The sequence below is a fragment of the Triticum urartu genome, chromosome 6 (genome assembly GCF_003073215.2).
Source record: "Triticum urartu cultivar G1812 chromosome 6, Tu2.1, whole genome shotgun sequence".
NCBI classification, from domain to species: domain Eukaryota; kingdom Viridiplantae; phylum Streptophyta; class Magnoliopsida; order Poales; family Poaceae; genus Triticum; species Triticum urartu.
In genome coordinates, this window is record NC_053027.1 from 111,113,338 (window position 1) to 111,137,209 (window position 23,872).

Consider the following 23,872-nt stretch of genomic DNA (forward strand, 5'->3'; position numbering starts at 1 on the left):
AAAGGGGGGCCTCCCCTGCCTTTCCCCGCACTTATACAAGGCAGGGGGAGGGCGCGGCTTGGGAGAGACCCCAAGTAGGATTCCTCCTACTTGGGTGCCCCTTTGGCTGCTCCTCCCTCCCAACCACCTATAAATGTGTGGGAGGGGGTGCCTAGCACACAACAGACAATTGACTAGCTGTGTGCGGCGCCCCCCTCTACCGTTTACACCCCCGGTCATATTTTCGTAGTGCTTAGACGAAGCCCTGCGAATATCACTTCATCATCACCGTCACCACGCCGTCGTGCTACCGGAACTCATCTACTACCTCGTCGTCTTGCTGGATCAAGAAGGCGGCGGACGTCACCGAGCTGAACGTGTGCAGAACGTGAAGGTATCGTACGTTCGGTACTTGATCGGTTGGAGCGCAAAGAAGTTCGACTACATCAACCGCGTTGTTAAACGCTTCCGCTTACGGTTTACGAGGGTACGTAGACACACTCTCCCCCTTCATTGCTATGCATTTCCATGAATAGATCTTGTGTGTGCGTAGATTTTTTTTTGTTTTCCATGCAACGTTTACCAACATTAGGAATGAAGGGAGTAATTTTTTGTGTAAAGGGAATAATGTTGCCAGTTGTTTGATCATTTTGTATGAATCATATCAAGGTGGGCGCATCTTAATATTCCTCTAGACAGAAACAAGTTATACGGCTGCCCTCTTCAGGGTTGGCTTAACGTTCTTTGGGCCCCCAATTTCTTTGATGAGCTTCGGTTGCTCTCTTCTGGGCTCCAGGGGCGGTCCAGACGGTTGTTTTGGGTGGGCCTTGGCTCCATGTGTTGGTCGCTCTAGACTACACGAAATAAATTCATCATTAAGGGTGTTTTCCCTAACAAACCTGCTGACATTTTGTTTTAAATGTCTATCTTTTTGCAGCAGTGGAAATTATGGACTAAACTTGATGATCGGGATTCCCTGGAGACTTATTGCTAAAGTTTGGTCGTCTGCCAACTCTTTGCTACCTCCAGCGGATGGTGTCCATGATTAAGCCATGGGGTTCTTCTTCTGTAGTAGGTTATTGTCCTGTGCGCCTTCCGTATGTCTTTATGCTGCCCTGCATGCTGTGAACTTTGTGGCATGTTGGCTGGTATTTTGTTTTGCGGCTGTCTTGGATGTTGTTCGGTTGGTCTGGTTGTGTTGTCCTGTTAGTTTTTCTTATGGCTTTATTTATAAAATCGGGCTCCCGCCTTTTCTTTAAAAAAACAAGTTATATGGTTGCTCACGCTTTTTACCCAACAACGAGAAACTTAAAAATTAACTACTAATATAAATTAAAACAATGTACTACCTTCGCCGTAGTATATTAGTGTCGTCATATTTTGGGTCATATTTTGACCATGACTTACTGATAAATATAAGTTTTTTCTGCGAAAAGGATCAGAACTATTATAAAGATTCACCGCAAGTACAAAAACTCTCAAACATAATAAAAATTACATTGAGGTCCATGGACCACTGAACGGCCATTGCCGCTGCCAGGACGAGCTGCCGACGCGCCGTTGTCGCCGCTACCATACTGAACCGGCCTAACTTTGTCGATGACGGTTAGGAAGTCTTTGTGCATATGTCCCTATGGACCAGCACTCTAGAGCCGCAGTCGTCGTCGTTGAATCCTTGAATCGATCTGAAGAACCCGACACCAAATATTCGTTGCGTATGCACTACGAGAAACCCTAAGCTCGTCGCCCCGAGGTGCTGGCAGGAATCTATGTTGGAGATCCGTTTAATCCGTACCAACAGACGAACTTGAGGAGGATCGAAGCTCGAAAGACTGGCTCGAAGAAGAAGCGTCGCCATCCGTCCAAACGCCGCCCCTGCAAGGACTAAAACCCTACATGTCCACTAACCGGATCCAGGGCACCAGAAATCCCCTCCCCGCCACCGGCGGCCGGAGCGGCAGGCGAGGGGAAGGCGAATCCATAGGCTCGTGGGTGGAGATTGAGGGAAGGAAGGCATTCCCTAATCGCTTTGCGAGAAGGGAAAGAAAAACTCTCAATCTATTCCCTAATAAATATGAGTTATACGTAGCAAAAATAATATCATTAAAAACCATATTCAAATACGAATCCAACATTATTTTTTTCACATGCATTACACTTTGCTAGTCAAATACATATGTCATCAAATTTTGGCACAAAATACAAAGAAAACTAATAAACTCCGACGAAGGTAGTACTCCATATGTATAGATAATTAAATATGGATCCAAAATATTGGCGACAGAAGTAAAAAAGCTTGACAATCGTACGTTAGCCTTAAATGTGGTGTCCGTGCACATGCTACAATGACCTCACGGCACATATGCATGCTATTCATGTTGTCTTGCTTTAAAATGAGTTGCTGGTGGAAGGTGAGCATGCATGACTTTGGGATTTGAAGAACACTAACTAGGCACATGGAGCTTTTAAGTTGGAGCTAGCTACCAACCGGGCCACAACACTTGGTCCGCGTTATTACAGCGGAGAAAAGTTGAAGAGGCAAACCAGATCCGAACTTCTTGCAGACTTGCAGTACTCTTTCTGTTCAAGTATATATATATTTTATTTTATTTTTGAAATTGTTCAAGTATATACTGTATTTGGATGGAGTACAAGAACCACTTTTTTTTGTTTGATTTGATTTGATGATCCTAAATCTGATCAACCAAATTAGGTAGTCCACAAATGCGTTGTGTCCATTAAGTTGTTGTCTCAAATTCAGGCAGTATCTTTGCACGTGCCACTTTGATTAAATTGACCGGCTCTTCGATAACTTTGCGTCTGAAAAATGAAAAAAAAAAGATGAAAGAAAGATGGAACATAGGACTGCTTTTTTTTACAAAGGCGACTAATATAGCGTAATTATCTGGTCTCATGGATGTGCCGCCATCCATTCCACTGTTCGGTATCCCCTTTCCATCAGACCCACAAAGTTAATGAGGGCGAGGAGGCATGTCTCTTTTCATGATTGAGAAAATTTTGTATGTACCCTTCAAAAAAACAACAATTAGCCCCCTTCCCCCCCCCCCAACCCCCAATCCTAATGCTTGACAATTAGCGCCTCTCCCCCTCCATTCATTCCCGGCTTCGTCCTTGACCAGACGACCTACTGCATTAGAAACTGGTTTAGACTATCAAGCACGCCGACAACTGGTGCTGCGGGATTGAGCTTTCTAGCTAAACCCTACCTGATTACTGCGCCTTATTCGCTCCTAACTCTAAACCTTATAGCTCTTGTATGGCCTTCATCCTCAACTCTACCCCATCCCCGACGTGGTGTCCTCCTAACTTCCTCACCTGTCCAGGACACACCCGATAGCTGTTTTGTTGACATGTTTGCAGCACCGCAACAACTGCTTGGAATGATCTAGCCTTCCTAGGGTAGGTCAAGTGATGTTGGATTTTCTTTGTGTCAAGACGAAGGCTTTTACTGACTTGTTTGCTGGATTCCGACAATGAAAACGCTTGCGCGGGACCTCCTCCCCGAAGAAGTTGTCACGCGATTGTTGCACCCTTTGAGGTGATGGCGAATTGGTTCGTGCACAGAACTCCTTTAGAGCACTGCAGTTTGTATCTTTTTGCGAGGAGCCAGGAACTCATCTGACGCACCCCTTTTGCACTGTGACGCTACAAGTTTTCACAAGCTTCCTCATCAGTCCAGGCCACACTCGGCAGCTGTTTTGCTGCCATGTTTGCAGCACAGCAACAACTGCTTGGAACGATCTAGCCTTCCTAGGGTAGGTCGAGTGATGTTGGATTTTCTTTGTGCCGAGGCGAAGGCTTCTACTGACTTGTTTGCTGGATTCCGACAACAAAAACGCTTGCACGGCATCTCCTTCCGGAAGAAGTTGTCGCGAGATTGTTGCACCTTTTTGAAGACGTTGTTTTGGTACATCCCACTGCAACATAGGATGATTGAATGAGACGCCCGCGCGATTGCTGCATCTTTTTGAAGCTGTTTCGGTGTCCAACTGTAACATCGGATGGTTAGGGCCTATTTGGTTCCAATAAGTCAGGTTAAGTCAAGTGACTTAAAACCAGTGACTTATAAGTCACGCCTGTTTGGTTGTCATCTGACTTATAAGTCACCTGAATACACCTTCCCACCTTGTTTTTTAATGTAAAGGTGATGGGACCCGCGTAAAAAAGGGTGCCTTATAAGTTTTAAGTTAGGGTGGAGCAACTTATGACTTATAAGTTGAGATGATTTATAAATTGGGTCCGTTTGATAAAATAAGTTACTTTTTTTTATTTTTCAACTTATAAGTTGATGACTTATTTGAAATCAAACAGAGCCTTAATGGGGCGGGGGCTGCTGTAAGATTTGCGGTCGCCATGATGCGCCGGCCAATTAATGAGCAAACACGCTGGCCAGCCCCATAGCCAGTGTCATCCCATCTTACCGTCATAGACCGATTTAATACCCAAACTACAAACACACCGATCGAACAGCAACTGTATATCCACCGCATTACTGTATTGTTTTTCTTTAGAATAAGATTTTTTTTTTGCGGGTGAGATTATTGTATTGTTTACCCCATCAAGAGAGTACTAGACGTTTTTCCTCCTATATTTCAAGATAACAGCAAAAGACCCATAAAAACTCTGGTCATCGGGAGCGTACAATGCACAGCGCATGACGAACATCCGGGAGAGTACAGTGCACAGTGCATCAGCCATGCCGAGGGCTATTAATTCACGCCCGGCCATGTAGCTAGCCACCGCTCCATGTACCAGCTCCGATCGATTGGGCCTCCGATCAGACCCAACAAGTTAGCTACACGTCGTGCTTCATGGCTGTCTCGTCGCCGCTGCCGCGGTGGGCGCCCACGCCGAGCCCGTCGCGGCCGCTCTGGCGCTGGGGCGGCGGCACGCCCGACGCGCGAACCGGCTCCGGCGGCGAAGGCTGGTCGCTGGGCAGGATATTCCCGTGGGCGAGCGCCTGGCAGCGCCGTGCTCCCGCGGGCGTGGACGGCCGCGGGCCTGCGGGTTTCGACGGCGTGGAAGTAGCGCCGTCCACGAGGGCGGCGGTGGCGCCTGCGCCGGTCCGGTGGGCGGGCACGGACGAGGACCCCGGGGTGTTCCTGACGTGGGAGGACGTGTGCGTCTCGGTGGCCGCCGGCGCCTACGGGGCCCAGCCGGTGAGCATCCTGAGCGGGATCACCGGGCACGCCGGGCCGGGGGAGGTGCTCGCCATCATGGGGCCGTCCGGCTGCGGCAAGACCACGCTTCTCGATACTCTCGCAGGTTCACCACCCTTGCATGCAAATGCAACAAACTTCGTCTTCTTCTTTTGCTACGTTGTTTTTACCAAGCGTGTGGGTGATGTTGCATACTTGCATGAGATGTGAACTATTGCATGGGCCACAGAGTGGAGACTGGAGGTAGCACGTCCTTGTGGAAGTAAAGGAAGAAATAAATCCTAGAAGAAAGAACTAAATCCCAATTTCAGGACTCCTCCACGGTGGTTTATGATGGCCATTATCGAATCAATTTTGGAGATCTTATATACTGATCTTTTTTTTTGGTGTAAGTAGATCATCGTCCTTCATCTTCCTCCTCCGGTCATTTTCCTTCTCCAACATGCTTCTTCTTCCTCCCCAACCTCCTTCCCCTCCGTACGTCAATGACGCTGCGACCAGCCACGTCGTTCCCGTCTTTGCCCCGGTGCTGCTCTCTTCTTCTTCGATCAAAATCGACTTACACCCATAGAAGTTTCAGAAACTTATGAGTAGCACACGCGTTGAAGTATACCCTTTCCATCTTCGGAGCACACTTGCACACTTCCTTTTATAAGATTCAAAACCATGCTTCAAAAAATAAAAATAAAATCTATAATTAATCTGGCCCGTGGATATTAGAGTGAGTCATATAACATCAAGCTTTTTTTATATATAAATTGCAGTGTAGACACAAAAATGGAGATTTGAATTTCAATTGTGGACAAAGACTACTTTTTCAGAGCCGACAGCTTAGTTATGATCTGAATCTGGGTACAAGTATTCGTGTACCGTGACTCTAGATCAGGAGTACCGTAAGTGTTCCGTTTTCTGAATATGTGTATTCGATTTTAAAAAAATCAAACGCTTCTATGTCTGATCACCGACTGCTATACGAAATAAATAAGATTATTTCAAAATAAATATATGTTGATGATGATGTCGGCGTCTAAAACGTGTGCATGTGGTGTACGCTTTAAGTCTGCTGCATGGTTATGAGTTCTGATACGTTATGTGGATGGATCGGCGACGGCACCGATTTTAGATATGAGAAGTAAGAGCACTCCACATTATCGAGTTTTGTAGGTGTGAGTGATGGCTTCGGGTGGCTTGATATATGTTCTTGTTAGACCTATGTTAAACAATAAAAAAAATGGTTGTATGCATCAATTGATGCAGAGGCCGAGGGTCTTAACCTCCTTTTCCAAAAAAAAAATCCATTGATACAAATTTAATATTGTAGATATTGATACCTATCTTCGTAAACTTGATCAAACACAGAAAAATATGATTTTTTTAAAAAATAAAAAGTAAGCCACCTTATATTTTTTGTCCATTACATTACATTCTATTAATGTACACGGTGCCATTGAATTATAAGTCAGACAGATTTCTGTCCGAACGCCTACATCACTGCGGATCTTTCTTGTCTGGAATAAAAGCACTATGCATAGCCCTCCTCTACAACAAAATAATGGACGACGACGCAACATCAACCAAATTTAATGATGATACCAACTCAAGCGATCGGACCGTCCTGCGCCTAAGAGACGGCCGTACTGTAGCCCCCATGTTGCTAATCCATTCATCCCTTGATGCTCACTGTGTGTGTGTCGTCTGCCGCATGAATGAAACGGGCCTACACGAAGGTTCGAGCGTTGTGGATGGACGGGACTGGGAGCGGCTCGGCTCGATCGGGTCACGCCACGTCAAAGCTTTCTCTCCAAGATACGTGCTTTATTGCTCTGTCGGTTTGTTTTTCTACTTTGTCCCGGATACATAATAAAAGCCTCATTCAGCCAAAGAGTTAACGACTGGATATTCACCGAGCGTCGGAGTTTTAGGCGTGACAAATCCAATGTTTTTCATGACAAGTTGTGTTCGCCGGGATGGCAAGTTTAATGATAAATCTGTTTCAATTCATTTTTTTATCAAAAGACTACCGTGCTTGCAAACTAAATTTGTCATCTTGACCCCCAATACAAACTACCATAAAAAAGTTTGATTTGGCATGTCTAAAAATCTGACATCAGATTTTTTTAGCATTTCCATTAACTTACAGAACCACCGAAGCTGATTTCTTTTTCCTTCCATCGCAGGAAGGTTGGGGCCTGGGATCACCCAGACCGGGGCGATTCTCATCAACGGCCGCCGGGAGAAGCTCGCCTTCGGAACCTCGGTACGTAAGACAGGAGCTCCAACTTCACAAAAAATGGCTATGGCACTCCTTTTGTTTTTTGACAAAAGAGGGGCTTCCCCTTCCGATTTTCCGTTAAAAGAAACCACGGTTCGACACAAACCACAACTGAATAACTGAAAACAATCTGAAGCAGCATGTTAAAATTACGGCCGTGTCTTTTTATTCAACCCGGAGGGAGCACAGCCTCTGGAGCGTTCTGCACAAACAACAAGGGTGGATTCAACATGTAACAACACATCATCATAGCCAGGGATCATAGCTGTAACAGCCTCTGGCCAAGAAGAAACCGAGGCAGCATCAGCCACTTGCCAGCAGCAAAACAGATCAGATGAACCAATGCAAAGGGGGCCGTTGATCCTCTCTTTTTTTTTTGCGAGAAAATTTCTAATCTATTCATCTTCAATCATGGCAGTACAACGAATACCAGAAATAATAGAAATTACATCCAGATCCGTAGATCACCTAGCAGTTCATCTTTGTCATTAAAACAGGCATTGTTTCCGCATCTCCAAACAGCCTAAAAACACATATGTGATTCCAACAGTAACTAAAAATGTATGCTTCTTTGAAAAGCTCCTTGGCCAAGCACCAAAGCAAATGATTCTGATCAACAGGGACACAGGAGTAAGATTGAAAGCACACTGCAGTGAGCTATAGATAAGTGTAGCAACAGAGCAGCAAGAGAATAGATGATCTACACTTTCATCTTGACCACAAAATGTGCAAGCCTTAGTACCCATCCATCCCCTCCTCAGCTGGCTATCTTTGGTCAGAATACTGTTTTAGTCCTATCGCAAAAAAAAAAGAATACTGTCTTAGTCATCAGCCAAATGAAAACCATCTGTTGGAGGAACCTCCATATGAATATTGTTCATCGCTGGAGGGACCTCCTCCATATGAATTGTTGCGCGAAGTTAGCAGTTGTTCAATATCATTTTCTGATAAAGAGATTTGACTGTGAATTTACCACTAGTGGTAAGCGTCCACCTCGCAGTGTCCCTTTGATCATTTAAAACAACATCCGCACAATCATCTTTTATACACTTTCCAAAAGCATCAAAGAATCACCCCCAAAGAGTTCTTCGAAAATTGACACCATCCCAGCCTTTCCAAACGTATATTGTATAACCTTAATTGAGATTGGCACAACAGGTTTTAGACCCTACCCAACAATCATCCCAAAACCTGGTGTTTCTACCGTTCCCCACAATCTTCTTGCAATTTGGATAAAACAAATGTTTTGAACACTTCTCATGCTGAACCAGATTTGGGAATCCCCAACTCTGATGAACTCCAGACATACATGCATTCTTGGCATATTTGTTAAGTAGAACACCAAGGCCTCCTTGCCTTTTAGGTCTACAAACAATCGTCCAATTAACTAAGTGATATTTCTTTTTATTTGTCATCATCTTGCCATATACTACCTCCGTCCGGGTTTATTAGCCCCCTTGTATTTTGTGTTAAACTTTGACTGTAAATTTGATTAATAAAATATAGGTTTTCTGTAGTAAAAATAATACCATTCAAAACTACTTCCAAATACGAATCTAGTAATATACATTTTATAATATTTAACTTAATTTTGCTAGTTAAATTAATGGTCAAATTTTGGCACAAAACACAAAGGGGACTTGTAGACCCGGATGGAGGTAGTACCGTTCTAGCTCTAAAGAAGCCAGATCTCTTCCTAACACCCACAGGAATGGGGTAGAAGGGCAGCATGTACAGGGGCTTGTTACTAAGACATGATTGTACCAAGGTCAATCTACCCTGCCAGTAATATTAATCATGTACAGTGGCATGCTACTAAGACATGCTTGTACCAAGGTCAATCTACCCCACCAGAAATATTAAGCATTTTGCCCTGTCAGCAAACACATGTGCTTTCTATCTTGTGTTCTACTCCCTCTGTAAAGAAATATAATCTAAACACTCTTATATTTCTTTACGGAGGGAGTACATGATTTGAATGCTTGTTCTCAGTATTAGTAATTTGTTGAGTGGTGGTAGGCTGGTAGCTACGATATGATCAATGTGTAATCCAAGTTAACGACTGGATGCTGTGAACTGAACTTGAAGGCCTACGTGACCCAAGACAACGTGCTGATGTCGACGATGTCGGTGCGGGAGACCGTCTACTACTCGGCGCAGCTGCAGCTGCCGGGGAGCATGCCGGCGGTGGAGAAGCGGGCGCACGCGGACGCCGTGATCCGGGAGATGGGGCTGGGCGACGCCATGGACACGCGCATCGGCGGGCGGATGACCAAGGGCATCAGCGGCGGGCAGCGGAAGCGGGTCACCATCTGCATCGAGATGCTCACCCGACCCCGGCTGCTCTTCCTCGACGAGCCCACCAGCGGGCTCGACAGCGCCGCCTCCTACCACGTCATGAGCCACATCGCCAGGGTCGCCGCAAGGGAGGGCATGACTGTCGTCGCCGCCGTGCACCAGCCCAGCGGCGACGTCTTCGACCTCTTCCACCGCCTCTGCCTCCTCGCCTACGGTCGGACCGTCTTCTTCGGACCCGCCTCCGACGCCAATCAGGTGATTACACTACATTGCAAATGACAAATCCCTCTTTTCTCCATGAAAATGTTGAGTTTGGTGTTCATTTCCTGTGCTAGTTCTTCACTGAAAGTGGCTTCCCATGCCCACACCTGAGGAACCCTTCTGACCACTTCCTGAGGACAATCAACAAAGATTTTGACGAGGTAGTACCTGTTTTTCCTCGTCATTTCTCTGTATGACACTCGGAACAAAAGGTACAGTATGTTTACTTTAGCTCTGTGATCCCATATGCATGCAGGAAATTGTCGAGAGTTCCAAAGCTAGGAGAAAAACTGCGGCTGAAGCAATAGAGATCCTGACAGATGCTTACCAGTCCCCCGCTTATTCAGAGAAAACAATGGACCGGATAGCTGAGATGAAAGGGATAGTAAGTTGCTTACAAGCTCATTTATTTATTCTCTGAGATTAAAGATTGTACTGTTTGGCAGTCCCAAAATGTGTGGTTACAAAGAAGGGACCACCCAAATGTGGACTAATCTGTATACAGCAACAGCAAAATAATTATTAGGACAAATTCAGTCAGTGAAATGCTCCTTCAAGTTCATGAAAAAGTGGCGGTTAGACATTTACACGGCTTTCAGAATGTAACTTTGACCATTTGTTTCTGCTGTAGTATAGTATGTATATATAATAGACAGTAAAATTATACTCCCTCCGTTCCTCAATACAAGTCTTTTTAGAGATTCCACTGATATAAGTCTTTTTAGAGATTCCACAGTGGAATCTCTAAAAAGACTTATATTTAGGAACGGACCGCATATGATTTCGGGTCTGAATATTCAAAAGATACTGGCGGTCAAAGTTTTCAACCTTCAGCTGAAGGTATACCTAAAGAATCTCCTTTTATGAACTGGAGGAGCAACATGCTAATTCAGCGTCTGTACAACATGTCATTTTTCATTTGAATGAACCGGTAATAAACTTCTCGCCGCGGAGTATATGGTGCTGGCCTAGCGAAGTTTACACAATCAAGATCAAATTCTTGTTCTAATATTTGAGCTATGTTCCAGGGTGGAGCTCCATTTAGGAAGAGGGAGCAAGCCGGCTTCTCAACGAAGCTCTTTGTGCTCACCAGAAGGTCATTTGTGAATATGCACAGGGACATAGGATACTACTGGATGCGTTTGGGTGTTTACCTGGGCATTGGCATTTGTCTTGGCACCATATTCTACCAACTTGGCCACAGCTACAGTTCCATCCAGGTGAATTCTACAAGACATCATTCATTAGGCAACATAAATATTTTATACATCAACAAAACTGATTTGTTCCCCTGATTTTTCAGTCTCGATGTGAAGTCATAATGTATACGACAGCCCTTCTTACTTTCATGGCTATTGGAGGATTCCCCTCTTTTGTAGAGGACGTAAAGGTTGCTTTCTCTCTGCCATCAGACTAACATTTTCATAAGAGCAATTATATGCCCATACATTCACTGTATACTGGAAGTCTGAAATAAATAAAAAGTCTGGCTGCACACTTTATTTCTAGGTATTCAGAAGGGAAAGGCTGAGCGGCCATTACGGCGTGGCAGAGTTTGTGATCTCAAACACGCTGTCGGCCACTCCATACCTGGCCGTCATCGCCGTGATCCCCGGCGCGATGCTGTACTACCTTACTGGGCTAACAAAAGGGCCTGACCGCTTCGCCTACTTCGTTGTCAACCTGTGCATGTGCACAATGCTGGTGGAGAGCATGATGATGATCATCGCCGTCATCGTCCCAGACTTCCTGATGGGGATCATTGTTGGGGCCGGGGTGCAAGGGGTGATGATGCTCAATGGCGGTTTCTTCCGCCTCCCTAACGAACTCCCAAAGCCAGTGTGGAAGTACCCTTGCTACTACATCTCCTTCCACAAGTACGCGGTGCAGGGGTTCTACAAGAACGAGTTCATAGGGCAGACGTTCCCAAGCGACCAGCTGGTCGAGAAGAATGTCACCATCAGTGGCCTTCGGGTGCTGCAAGAGAAGCTGCAGGTGGAGATGGGGTACTCCAAGTGGGTCAACATTGCCATCCTTTGTGGGATGGTGGTAGTGTACAGGGTCCTGTTCTTCGCAATTGTCAAGATTGCGGAGGAAGTCAGGCCAAAACTAAGGGGGATGAGATGCAAATTGTGTAAATAGATGATGGTGAAGATCTCATTTTTCTTCTTTTATTAAACTGTCATTGTGTATAAGAACACAGTATCTATGGCTTGGTTTATGGGTTTACATAGACATACGAGACGCTATGGCCCTGTTTGTTTGGAGTGGAGCTCCTGGCAAACAGCTGGAAGTGAGGAAGATAAGTTGGAATTCAACATGCATGTATGCAAGTGGATAACGAATACAGTTCATAGTACCAGTCTGCAGATACGAATGCTGCATGCATTTAGCCACATTTTCTTGACTGGATTCCCTTGAGGTGCATGTCTGCTAGTTCTTAGTCAGGAATATGGCATGCATGCTCTTTGTTTGGAAAATAATGTGCCTATTTATATATATCCAATATCCAGATGATAGCTTACAGTCCGCTACTGATAATATCGGACAAATTAGACAGACAAAAAAACCTAGATTTTACAATTTCATTTACTAGAAATCTTCCTTCTAAAAAAATTTGCAAACAAAATAGACTAAAAACACATCAGATTATATTGCAGGCAAACCTTGCAAGTGAACAGGACAGACATAAGTGATCAATGGTCTCATCCTGACACAAATTTGACAATGCATCTCAACCTTCCATCCTATTCTTAAAAGGGGGGATATGATCATATGTCATGTTTTGCTTTAGCTATGATCATATGCCTTACTTAGAAACATGGCATCCCACCCTTCATTTATCACTTCAAAAACAGAAATGCCAAGACTAAGACAGATATCATGTAGTGTATGAAAGGACAGACAAGGAGGTTAGTGGTTCTTTCCAGAATATGGTATTGGTTCGATCCCTGACAATTCTTGTGTGATGCTTATAGAATGAATTTTTCATGTCAGGGAAACCTGACCAAAATTGAGAATCTCCATTTATGTGTTTATTAATACCAGTAGTGTAATGGTTTTGCCATATTTCTCTTATAGAAGTTTCTGCCAGAGGTGATCCTCAATCTTAAGTTTACGGAGCCATTTTGCTAGTAAGACCTTATTCATTGTTTGAAGATCCAAAACCCCTAAGATACCTTGTTCTCTGGGTCCACAAGTATAGGCCAGCCTACTAAATGATACTCCCTCTGTAAACAAATATAAGACCGTTTAGATCACTAATCAGTCTTATATTTGTTTACAGAGGCAATATTTCCTAATATGTAGGTCTTCGTGCCATAGGAACTATGCTCTGAAAAAAAAAATCAGTTCCCTTTCTGATCCCTAGATGTAAAAAGGCATGTTGCTAAGGCATGATTTAGCCAGAGCGAGTCAACCACCAATTGTCAAGATCATCCTTTGCCTCCAGCTAACCTATTTTCTGCCCTATTCTTAGTGGGTTTCCAAACCGAGTTTCTTATTTTAATCTTATCAACAGGATTTCAAAGTGTAAACTATTTCATGGGAAGAGTCCCAAATTGGAAGTGAATATTATTTTCAAGTAGATGGATAGGTATCTCATTTCAAATAATTAAGGTGAATGAAATGGAACACAACAACAGAGTGATTAGGTGAAAATAAAAAGACCAAGTGGAACCTCTTACAAGCGTTTACATATGAACAGTCCAAATTCTGTCCAACGGACAACACAACATAAGTATAGGATCAAAATGACAACAATACCGATTAAAAGGTGGAATCTCCGTCTCAAAGGAGACGGAATGCCATATGTGAACCAGTTCAGAAATGCAGCCAGTCATATAAAGCCATAGACTTGTGCTGAATGGCGTATGTGTAAAGTGAGGGGTTCACCTTGTTGTCTATCACCTTGAACATATCATTACTACAATACCATCTAGTGGCCAAACGAAGGAAATGTCAGGATACCTTGTCCACATGTTGTCAAGCACCTTCGAATTGAGGGTTCACCTTGTTGTCTATCAAAGAAGGAGGCCATGCCATGATGTAGGGGTAAACATGGCCGTCAAATCTCCTCCGAAAGAGCGTGCCCAGCTCCCCCGTCTCCATGCATAGAGACAGGAACCAACAAGGATAAATGGCATCATGCAACATATCCATGGTACAGAAGTACACAAATCCACCAATGATGGCCAAAACCTTCAGTTCACAATGTTGCTCAAATGTACCCTCAGTGACCTCGACAATCGTCTCCAAGGAAAACTTCTTGTCGAATATCCATGTCTCAATTCCATCCTGACCGGCTCGCCATACCCAAGCATGAAGCTCAAAATCAATCGGGCAGACAATGCAAGGCCTTCCATCCTTGGTCTCCCCAACCTTAAACATTAAATCTTGATCCACCAAATCTGGCGGCACATCCATCTGGGAGAATTGCAGTGTCACAGTGTTCAGCACAAGGATGTAGGCTTGATTTTTGTGTGTCCAGTAGACGAAGCCATTCGCCATCGTGCCAACCTTAAGCCAGTGTTCGTCCTCAGGCAGTGGCCTCACAGGCTCCGACCACGGGAGGATCTGCCACTCCCTGCTTTCTGATGAGAAGACGGCGGCACGCGCCCGCGACTCGTCGTGACAGGTGTAGACCAGGCGCAGTGGTTCGCCGCCCTCTTGGGAGGAGAGGATGTAGCACCCAAGACAGGAGGCGTCGCCGTGCTGGTCGTCGAAGATCTCGTCGGGCGGCTGGGGGATGAGATCCAGGGCCCGTGTGAGGGGGTTGTAGACGGCGTACTGCTCCAGGCTTCCGTGTTCGAGGAGGATGTAGCCGTCGCGGCAGTCGTATATGACCCACTCCGGTAAGGCGGCGGCGTCGTCGTCGTCGTCGGGGAGGCGGGTGAGGAAGAAATCGGCGCCGCGGACGACGGCTGCGAGGTCAGGGTCGGAGCGGCGGCGGAGGGGTGCGAAGGCGGGGATGGAGGGGCCGTCGGGGTCGAAGAAGAGGCCGAGGAGAGGTGGTGGGTGGACCTCCCGGAAGCTCCGGCGGAAGGCGGGCGACGACCGGACGGCGTGGAAAAAGGTGCGGCAGCTGAGGGCGGCACGGACAAGGGTCGGTAGGGAGTGGAGGCGGAGGAAGATCTCACGGAGGAGATCATCGTCGAGAGCGGTTACGGTGGTGGTGGGTGCGGGCGGTCGCGGTGACTTCGCCTCCGCCGGCGATGGTGACTGCTGCGAGCTCATGGCTTACGCTAAACAGGAGGTTGGAATGGCGCTCTTGTTTAGTCAGGAGATAATCTTATATGAGGCGAACGGAGGATGGAGAATGGAGTATTATTTTTTTTTCTAGAAATTGAGAGCTTTATTTTTAAATTTTATTTTGCGTGGGAAAGATCGCTGGCGATTTTTTTTGTGGGAATCAGATTTTGATGATTAATGACAAGATAATACAATTAAAATGGCTAACTTAGACCTGTTGTTAAGTTGAAAGATCATTGGTGACACCATCGTTTTTTAGCATCGATATAGGCCATAGACCATGCGCACAACACACAACACCACATGCACGCACCCACACCACTACACAAACGTGATACGTGTCTATCAAGATCTATAATCTATACACATGCGACAACTCTTGAGAAACCTCTGAAGCCATCCAACACCGTGAATGGCTCGTAGACGTATGAGGTACCTGCAAGAGGGAAATATATCAGGTGAGGCACTCACGTCAATCCCAATGATCGGTCTTGAATGGGCTGGGTGGCTATCAGCGTTCTGGGAACGGGGGTCCTCAGACTTGCCTGCCTACGGCGTGGCTCAAGCGAGGGCTCAGTGTAGCCGTCTTCATCAGCTCAAGCTCAAGACCCTCGCGAGGGGCCAAGCCTCGCGGGGCAGATGACAGGAAGCTTCCTCAGAGACAGCCTCATCAGGCAGGCTCGCTAGGAGGCAGAGAGATCAAGGCAAGGGTACCTCGCGAGGAACACGTGACGCAAGCCATGACGATCGAGACCAGGCGGGCGCCGGCCTGCGCAGTGTCCTTGTTTCCCCTTTGGTGCAAAGGGGGCAAGCACAGGCCAAGGCATCAAGCAAAGGTTTGTTGGGGAACGTAGTAATTTTAAAAAATTTCCAACGCACACGCAAGATCATGGTGATGCATAGCAACGAGAGGGGAGAGTGTGATCTACGTACCCTTGTAGACCGACAACGGAAGCGTTTGGTTGATGTAGTCGTACGTCTCCACGGCCCGACCGATCAAGCACCGAAACTACGGCACCTCCGAGTTCTAGCACACGTTCAGCTCGATGACGATCCCCGGACTCCGATCCAGCAAAGTGTCAGGGAAGAGTTCCGTCAGCACGACGGCGTGGTGACGATCTTGATGTTCTACCGTCGCAGGGTTTCGCCTAAGCACCGCTACAATATTATCGAGGACTATGGTGAAAGAGGGCACCGCACACGGCTAAGAATATGATCACGTGGATCAACTTATGTGTCTAGGGGTGCCCCCTGTCCCCGTATATAAAGGAGCAAGGGGAGGAGGCCGGCCGGCCCCTATAGGCGCGCCAGGAGGAGTCGCCCCCCCCCTCTCCTAGTCCAATTCGGACCAGGGGGGAGGAGGCGCGCAGCCCACCCTGGCTGCCCCTCTCTCTCTCCACTAAGGCCCATAAGGCCCATTACTTCTCCCGGTAGGGTTCCGGTAACCCTCCGGCTCTCCGGTTTTCTCCGAAATCACTCGGAACACTTCCGGTGTCCGAATATAGCCGTCCAATATATCAACCTTTATGTCTCGACCATTTCGAGACTCCTCGTCATGTCCGTGATTACATCCGGGACTCCGAACTAACTTCGGTACATCAAAACTCATAAACTCATAATATAACTGTAATCGAAACCTTAAGCGTGCGGACCCTACGGGTTCGAGAACAATGTAGACATGACCGAGACACGTCTCCGGTCAATAACCAATAGCGGAACCTGGATGCTCATATTGGCTCCTACATATTCTACGAAGATCTTTATCGGTCAGACCGCATAACAACATACGTTGTTCCCTTTGTTATCGGTATGTTACTTGCCCGAGATTCGATCGTCGGTATCTCAATACCTAGTTCAATCTTGTTACCGGCAAGTCTCTTTACTCGTTCTGTAATACATCATCTCGCAACTAACTCATTAGTTGCAATGCTTGCAAGGCTTATGTGATGTGCATTACCGAGAGGGCCCTGAGATACCTCTCCGACAATCGGAGTGACAAATCCTAATCTCGAAATACGCCAACCCAACATGTACCTTTGGAGACACCTGTAGAGCACCTTTATAATCACCCATTTACGTTGTGACGTTTGGTAGCACACAAAGTGTTCCTCCGGCAAACGGGAGTTGCATAATCTCATAGTCATAGGAACTTGTACAAGTCATGAAGAAAGCAATAGCAATATACTAAACGATCGGGTGCTAAGCTAATGGAATGGGTCATGTCAATCACATCATTCTTCTAATGATGTGATCCCGTTAATCAAATAACAACTCTTTTGTTCATGGTTAGGAAACATAACCATCTTCGATTAACGAGCTAATCAAGTTGAGGCATACTAGTGACACTCTGTTTGTCTATGTATTCACACATGTATTATGTTTCCGGTTAATACAATTCTAGCATGAATAATAAACATTTATCATGATATAAGGAAATAAATAATAACTTTATTATTGCCTCTAGGGCATATTTCCTTCAAGGTTACCATTCCGGTGCAACGAGACCAAGACCAGCCGAACGGTAGGACGGAGGTCACCGTGGAGCCCAAGACGGCGTCATCGTCAGTGCCTTTGGCAGCCGAAGACCACCTTTAGTCAGGATAACTTGTACTACATGTTCCCCTTCGAAATGGCCAATTGTTGGCGCCCTTCCCGCTCATTATTTGGGGAGAGGCCCAGGGCCTCTATAAATAGAGCTAGCCACCATAGAGTAGAGAAGAACACCCCCGGGGAGATCTGGTAGAACCCCAGCAGAGAGAGAGAGGCGACTGAACTCGCCCTAGCAGTTCATCGCACCAGCTCAAGAACACCTCTCGTGAGGCTGTTCTTCCCTTGTACTGTCCATCATCAGCCCCAGAGGTAATCCACCACACCACACACTGGAGTAGGGTATTACACCACAACGGTGGCCCGAAACAGTATAAACATCGTGTCTCTTGTGTTGTTCATCATTTTCATCTTAGTTCGCACGAGAGGATCGGACGTAGATCGGTAGGGGAGAGATCTCCGCGCGCACCCCAGCATTCGAACCTCAAGGGTCTGCCGGAACCCAAAACCCGATATTTGGCGCGCCAGGTAGGGGTGCGCCGGAGTCCTCCTTCCTCCGCGTCGCGTTCCGCCGCTTCTCCACCCAGATGTCAAGCAACCCGACTGTCAATGCCAACCGCTGGGCGGCGTGGTCCGCCCACGCCGTGTCGCCGTCTCAGGGCGACCTCAACCTTGCGCCTCAGGCAGCTCGCACTCCGCAGGGCGCTGCGGGGCGCGGGCGACGCCGCCTGCCCTCACGCCACGGCAGGTGCGGGCCGCAGCAAGGGCCTCGAACCACGCCGCTGCCACGGCGCCATACACCCGACGGGAGCAGGCGAACTCCAGGGCCGCGCTCACGGTGGCCCGAGAGCTACTACGGTGCCGCTTGCTGGAAGGCAGCCGCGACGTGTTGTTGGAGCGAGTGGCCGAGCTCCTGGCCGCCGCCGCCGCAGGAGCGCCTCCTTTCTGCATCTAGCTGCCGCCCCAGATCCAGGACAGGTCGCACGACGGCATTATGCGCGCCCACGCGATTTCAGGCGGGCCCCAGGGCCGGTCCAGCGCCAACACCTCCGTCGGCACCAGGCGGCAGATCGCGCCGGCCCTTCCCCAGGCCAACGAAGGGATGCGCGCCGTGGCCTTTGGCCTCGGCGGACCACCGCGTCATCACACACAAGGCGATGCCCCGAGACAGACTACGTGGCATGCGGGGCGCTACAGCGAGGTCCACGAGGTGGTCGCCCCGGAGGCCTATGTACCCCGCATGGTGGATCAAGGGCGCGAGCTGGAAGAAGGTCACGGCTCGTTCCTCGGGCCCGGCTGGGACGAAGAGGCGCCGGAAGCCGAGCTCTTTCAGGAACCCCAAGAGAGCATCGACAATCGCGCCGACAGCAGCAACTATCGGGTACCACTCATCCCTCAGGAGCAAGCTTACGCTAACCATGGGTCGCAGGAGGTACAGGTCGCCGCAGCGGATGGCTGCCCCAATGCTGCAGCCTCTTATCCCTTGGGAGGAGGGTGCAGGAGGCTGCAGGAAAGGGGCCGAGATCCGGGCTCACCCTCACGGCGGTCGGGTCAATATGCTCTCCGGAGGTAGGCCCTCTGTCGGGGAGGTGCCCCATGGCCTGCCCCTGGCGGAGGACCCGTGGTCGTCGGGGGAACCGCTGGCGATCGCTCTACCCCATTGGCGTCGTCCTTGGTTTCCGGTCGCCGTCAATGGTGGCAGAGTGAGGCGCAAGGCGGGGCCCTCGTCTGGCGATATGAAGCAAGGCCAGTACCTATGAAGAAGGCCCAGTGCCTGTGAAGCTCGCCGCCCCGTGACACTCTCACGTAATAATGAGTGGGGTTGTACACGCCCCGGAGTCTCAGGAGCGCCGGCCTCAGGCCCTAGGGCTCCCGCCCACGCCTAGTGGCAGCACTTAGCTCCGCGCTGGTGAGAAGACGTTGAAAACTAGACTGGGTGCCGGACGCGGCTTTTTTGCTTTTCTTCTGCCTTTTTGCTTTTTTGATTCTTCCTTGTCAGCAAGCTTCTTTGGTTTGGATTTAAGTTGGATTTGAGTTCGAAGGTTGCATGCATTCGGGGAGGGGGTGTTTAGTCTCGTTCGAGCAATCTCTTGTGTTCTAGTTTCGGATTTACGCCCCAAGCTAGTGTCAGCTGTCCCCCCCCTCACGAGCCCCTCGTGAGCCGGGTCGGGCCAGGCACGCCTACAGCCAGAACCACTGTCTCTGCACCCTCTCCGGAGGTCCTCGTCACAGGATCAGCAGGTTAATTGAGGGACGCCGGAGGCGTAGCATCCCCCTGCAGGCCTGCTCAGGGCACGCCAGGGGCCGGAAGGTAAACGAATCAACCGAACCATCACCGGGCTAGCGACTAAACTCACGCATAACGTTGTGCTCACCAGAGTACGGATTACAAATCTTTATATGAGGGGGGCCCCCTCCCAAAATGCTCTTATATTCTTTAGGGTCAAGCCCGAGTCTTCTTCATGCAAGATAAACTACGGAGACATGCGGTCAGTCGGACATATCACTCACCGCGTCTTCTGGGGCGCCCTCGGAAGCGTCACTGGCGTCGTCGACATTGTCACCACGGCCGCCAGCACCCCCATCATCGCCAGGATCATCCACAACGTCGCCTTCATTGGCGCCCACGACCACGCCGTCGTCATCAGACGCGAAGGCCCTGACGAGGGCGTCCACGTTGTCCTCCACCCACCGCGCCAGGTCACCCCGGACGGCAATGGGCACGGGTGCGATGGCAGCGCCGAAGTTGAAGTGGGGATCCCTGTCCTGCAGATAGCTGAAGACACGGGAGAAGGCATGCCCGAGCAAGGCTCGGCTCCTCTCTTCGACAAGCCAGTGGGACCTCTCAGACCGATTCTCCAGAAGCGTCACCACATCAGTGAAAAATTGGAGGTTTTCGGCGTAGTTGACCTCGTGCGGCTCCCTGGCAGCAGCCTCGCAGACATAGCCCAAAGCTGTGTTGGCCCTCTCTCGGAGCGTTTGAAGCATGGGGGCATGCACATGCTCCAGAACCCGCCACCGACGGAGCTCGTCCTCACTTTGCTGCGCGACAGCCTCGGCATCATCGACCCTTTGTTGAAGAAGAAGCTGCTCGGCCCGGGAAGAGGACAGCTCCGCCTGCGCCGCGCCGAGGGCGGCTGCGGAGGAGTCCGCACGCCGCGTTGCTTCGGTCAGTTTGGCCCTGAGGGCTGCGGTCCTGCCCTCGGCCTCAGCCTTGATCAGCCCCAACCTCGTCCCGTGTTTGCGCTCGAGGGCCGAGCGAGCTTCCGCCACGCGGCGATCGACTTCTTCCTGGGCTCGGGCTTCGCGCGCGGCAACGTCATCCTCCGCCTGGGCCACCAAGCGCTCCCTCGTCACCAACCGCTCAAGGTCAAGGTTGCGCTCGGCGGCCTCCAGCATCAGCACCTCCTCGCGCTTCAGAAGCTCCACCCGGTTGACAGAGGCCGCCCCCATCGACTCAAGGGCCGCCTGGCGCAATTCCACTTGCTGCTCCAGGGAGTTGCTCCAGGCTTGGAGCTCCCGTGCGCGCTCCTCCGCATCCTTGCGCCGCCGGTCTGCCTCCCGAGCCTCCTCAATGGCCAGGGAGCAGGCCTCCCGCGAAGCTGCTAGCGACGCATCAGCCTTCGCGTTCTCAAGATCACGTTGATGACGCGCAAGGGCTACAGCAACCTTTAGTTTGCACTTCTCCTCAGCAAGGCGCAAACCTTCGGCCTCGAGGCGCGCATCCTCGTCAGCAAGCTCTGCCCCGATCCGGCTCACCGCATCCGCCGCCCCCTGGAGGAACTCTTCACGAAGGGCACGACGCTCCCGAGCATGCTTGAGCACCTCTTCCACATCACCCTCTTCCGCTGCAGCATGCAGAGGGCCCCGAGGTGGTAAGCCCCCTCCAGGCGTGGGGCAGGGGGCTGCCGCCCCAGCCGTCGCCGGATGGACCGCCCTGAGAGTCTGGCCCGGCGTCGATCCACCCACGGAGGAGGAGCCAAGGACAGACCTCAGCCATTCGCCTTCTATGACCAGAGAAGGGGCACGGGGCAAGCCTGACGCGCCCCAAGAAGACTCGCGAAGAAAGGGCATCGGGCGAGCAAGCTCCAGGCGCCCTATGGAGCAGATCACTCCACCAACCGGTCCAGCGGCGAGGGCGCCACCTGAGCTCGGCGGACCCGGAGCCAGCAAAGGGGGCGAAGCTGCGGGGGCTGGCTCCTGGGTCGACTCGACGGACTCAGCAAGGCGGGACCTGAAGGGCCACGATCAGCCACAAGGATAACAGAGCAAGTGAGCAGGGAAAGAAGAAGGCTTACTCGTCCATGGCAAAGTACTTCCTGCGCTTCAACAAGCGGCAAGGGCGGTCGCTGCCGCCTGAGGCCTCCTTCCTCTTACGAAGGGCCTCGAAGTCTACACGAAACCGACCTAAACGCCTGGGGCGGGGGTCGGCCTGGGGCGCAGAAGAAGCCTCGGGATTGTCGGCGCCGGAGGAGTCAGCTTTGGGGGCACCGTCGGGCGTCGCCTCGCGAAGAACGGCTGGGGGCTCGGGAGCCCCGACCTCAGGAGCTGAAGGCCAAAACCCTGCATCAACCGCCACCCCAGGGCGGGCCTTGGGAGACGCCACCTTCGAGGCTTCACGCGGCGCCACCACCTCGACATCAGCCACCTCAGCTCCCGCCGGCTCTCTTCCCGCTCTATCGCCTGGGGAGGGACCGCTGTGGGCGGCGGGGGGAGCAACCACGACAACTAGGTTCTCGCGTGGCCCCGTGAGGCCAGCCGGGCGCAACCCCCACTCGTTGAAGCTGAGCATCTGCTTCACGAAATCGGCCCTGCTGGAACAAAGGTACAGAAGGAGGCCACCGCTCCGTAGGCTGCCTGGGGAAGGATCACCAGTCAAGACCCGAAGCACCGTCCGCAGCACTTCGGGCGCCAAATCCTCCTCCTGAAGCCGCATGCGGTCTCTGCGCCCCGCAAAGTCCCACATCCGGCGAGAGTGGCACTGGAGAGGAGCAACGCGACACAGAAGGAACTCCCTCACCACCTTGGGTGATGTCACATTGTGCGCCCTCAAACTTTCGAAGCAGCGCCAGACGAAAGCGAGCTGGGGGCTCGCGAGTGGTTCATGACCCCAGCCTGGGTTGGGAACAGCAGGCAAGGTCGGGTGCGAGAGCAAGGGGCTGGGCACCCCGACATCCATGTACAGCCACCACCCTCTGAACCTGTCCTGAGAAGGCGGAAGGCCGAAGTCAATCCCTGAAGCAGCCATCTCGGCAACGGCGAAGAAGCTTATACACCCCGAGCACTGAGTGGGATCGCTCATGCACAAGGAGAAGAAGTGGCGCAGCAGGGCAACAGAAGGAGGGATGCCTATCATCGCCTCGCACACGAAAGCAAAGACGGCCAAGAGGGTAATGGGCTCCGGCCCGAGGTGCATCATGTGGATCTAATAATGGGAGAGCACAGCATTGGAGAAAGCAGAAAAGGGGCGAACCATACCCGCCCATAGGGTGTCGGCGAAGAATCGGACCTCCGTGGCGGTCCTAGCAAGAAAGGCGCGGGATGCGGGCCAAACTGTGGTCCAGCCGCACTCGTTGAAGATGGAAGAGGGGGCGGAGTGGACCTTGTCCAAGGCTTCCGGGTTGAGTATGATTGACCGATCGACGGCGGGGCCGCCGCTGGAAGTGCGCAGGACGAAGGCGCGGGCTTCTTCCCCCTTCCCTTCTTTGTCGGCGCCATGGCGTTGGGGAAGGGGAAGAGCTCAAGCCGGATTGGCGGCGGAGGTTGGAGCTCGGAGAAGAGGAAAGGTAGGAGGCGAGCGGGCAGCCAAAGGAGGAACAACTGTGTGCAACTATGGGTCCGCTTAGCCGGGCGCGCAGCAAGGCGTCGTGGGAAGTGCAGGCGCCCATGCCTAATCAACCGCCACGCGGCGCCCAAGGCCGCAGGCTGTTAGGGCTCGCGGCACTTTGTGCTTGCCCCTTCGCTTCTCTGTTAAGCCAAGCCCGCGCGCGCCTTGGGCCCGGGGGCTACTGTCGGCTTCTGGGAACGGGGGTCCCCAGACTTGCCTGCCTGCGGCCTGTGGCGTGGCTCAAGCGGGGGCCCAGCG

At 50.4% G+C, this 23,872-nt stretch overlaps 2 protein-coding genes across 2 annotated transcripts; one reads left to right on the forward strand and one right to left on the reverse strand.

The window, feature by feature from the left end:
* Window positions 1-4,505: 4,505 nt before the first annotated feature.
* Window positions 4,506-12,352, forward strand: LOC125516146 (ABC transporter G family member 1-like). The gene is made up of 8 exons (XM_048681625.1): window positions 4,506-5,265; window positions 7,337-7,416; window positions 9,520-9,984; window positions 10,065-10,151; window positions 10,247-10,375; window positions 11,019-11,210; window positions 11,294-11,380; window positions 11,500-12,352. Exons 1-8 carry the CDS (start codon window positions 4,812-4,814, stop codon window positions 12,130-12,132), a joined length of 2,127 nt encoding a protein of 708 aa, XP_048537582.1. The 5' UTR covers window positions 4,506-4,811; the 3' UTR covers window positions 12,133-12,352.
* On the reverse strand, window positions 7,436-15,258 carry LOC125516147. Its single transcript, XM_048681626.1, has 2 exons — window positions 13,960-15,258; window positions 7,436-8,225 (listed from the first exon to the last, which is right to left on the reverse strand). The coding sequence occupies exon 1, from the start codon at window positions 15,223-15,225 to the stop codon at window positions 13,975-13,977; it is 1,251 nt and encodes a 416-aa protein (XP_048537583.1). The 5' UTR covers window positions 15,226-15,258; the 3' UTR covers window positions 7,436-8,225; window positions 13,960-13,974.
* Between the last annotated feature and the right edge of the window lie 8,614 nt (window positions 15,259-23,872).

Excerpts from the sequence above, each read along its gene's own strand:
- LOC125516146 (XM_048681625.1), top strand. The coding sequence starts at position 4,812 with ATGGCTGTCTCGTCGCCGCTGCCGCGGTGGGCGCCCACGCCGAGCCCG. Across the intron at positions 5,266-7,336 it reads GCTTCTCGATACTCTCGCAG|GAAGGTTGGGGCCTGGGATC; the intron begins GTTCACCACCCT and ends CTTCCATCGCAG. Across the intron at positions 11,381-11,499 it reads CTTTTGTAGAGGACGTAAAG|GTATTCAGAAGGGAAAGGCT; the intron begins GTTGCTTTCTCT and ends CTTTATTTCTAG.
- LOC125516147 (XM_048681626.1), bottom strand. The coding sequence starts at position 15,225 with ATGAGCTCGCAGCAGTCACCATCGCCGGCGGAGGCGAAGTCACCGCGA.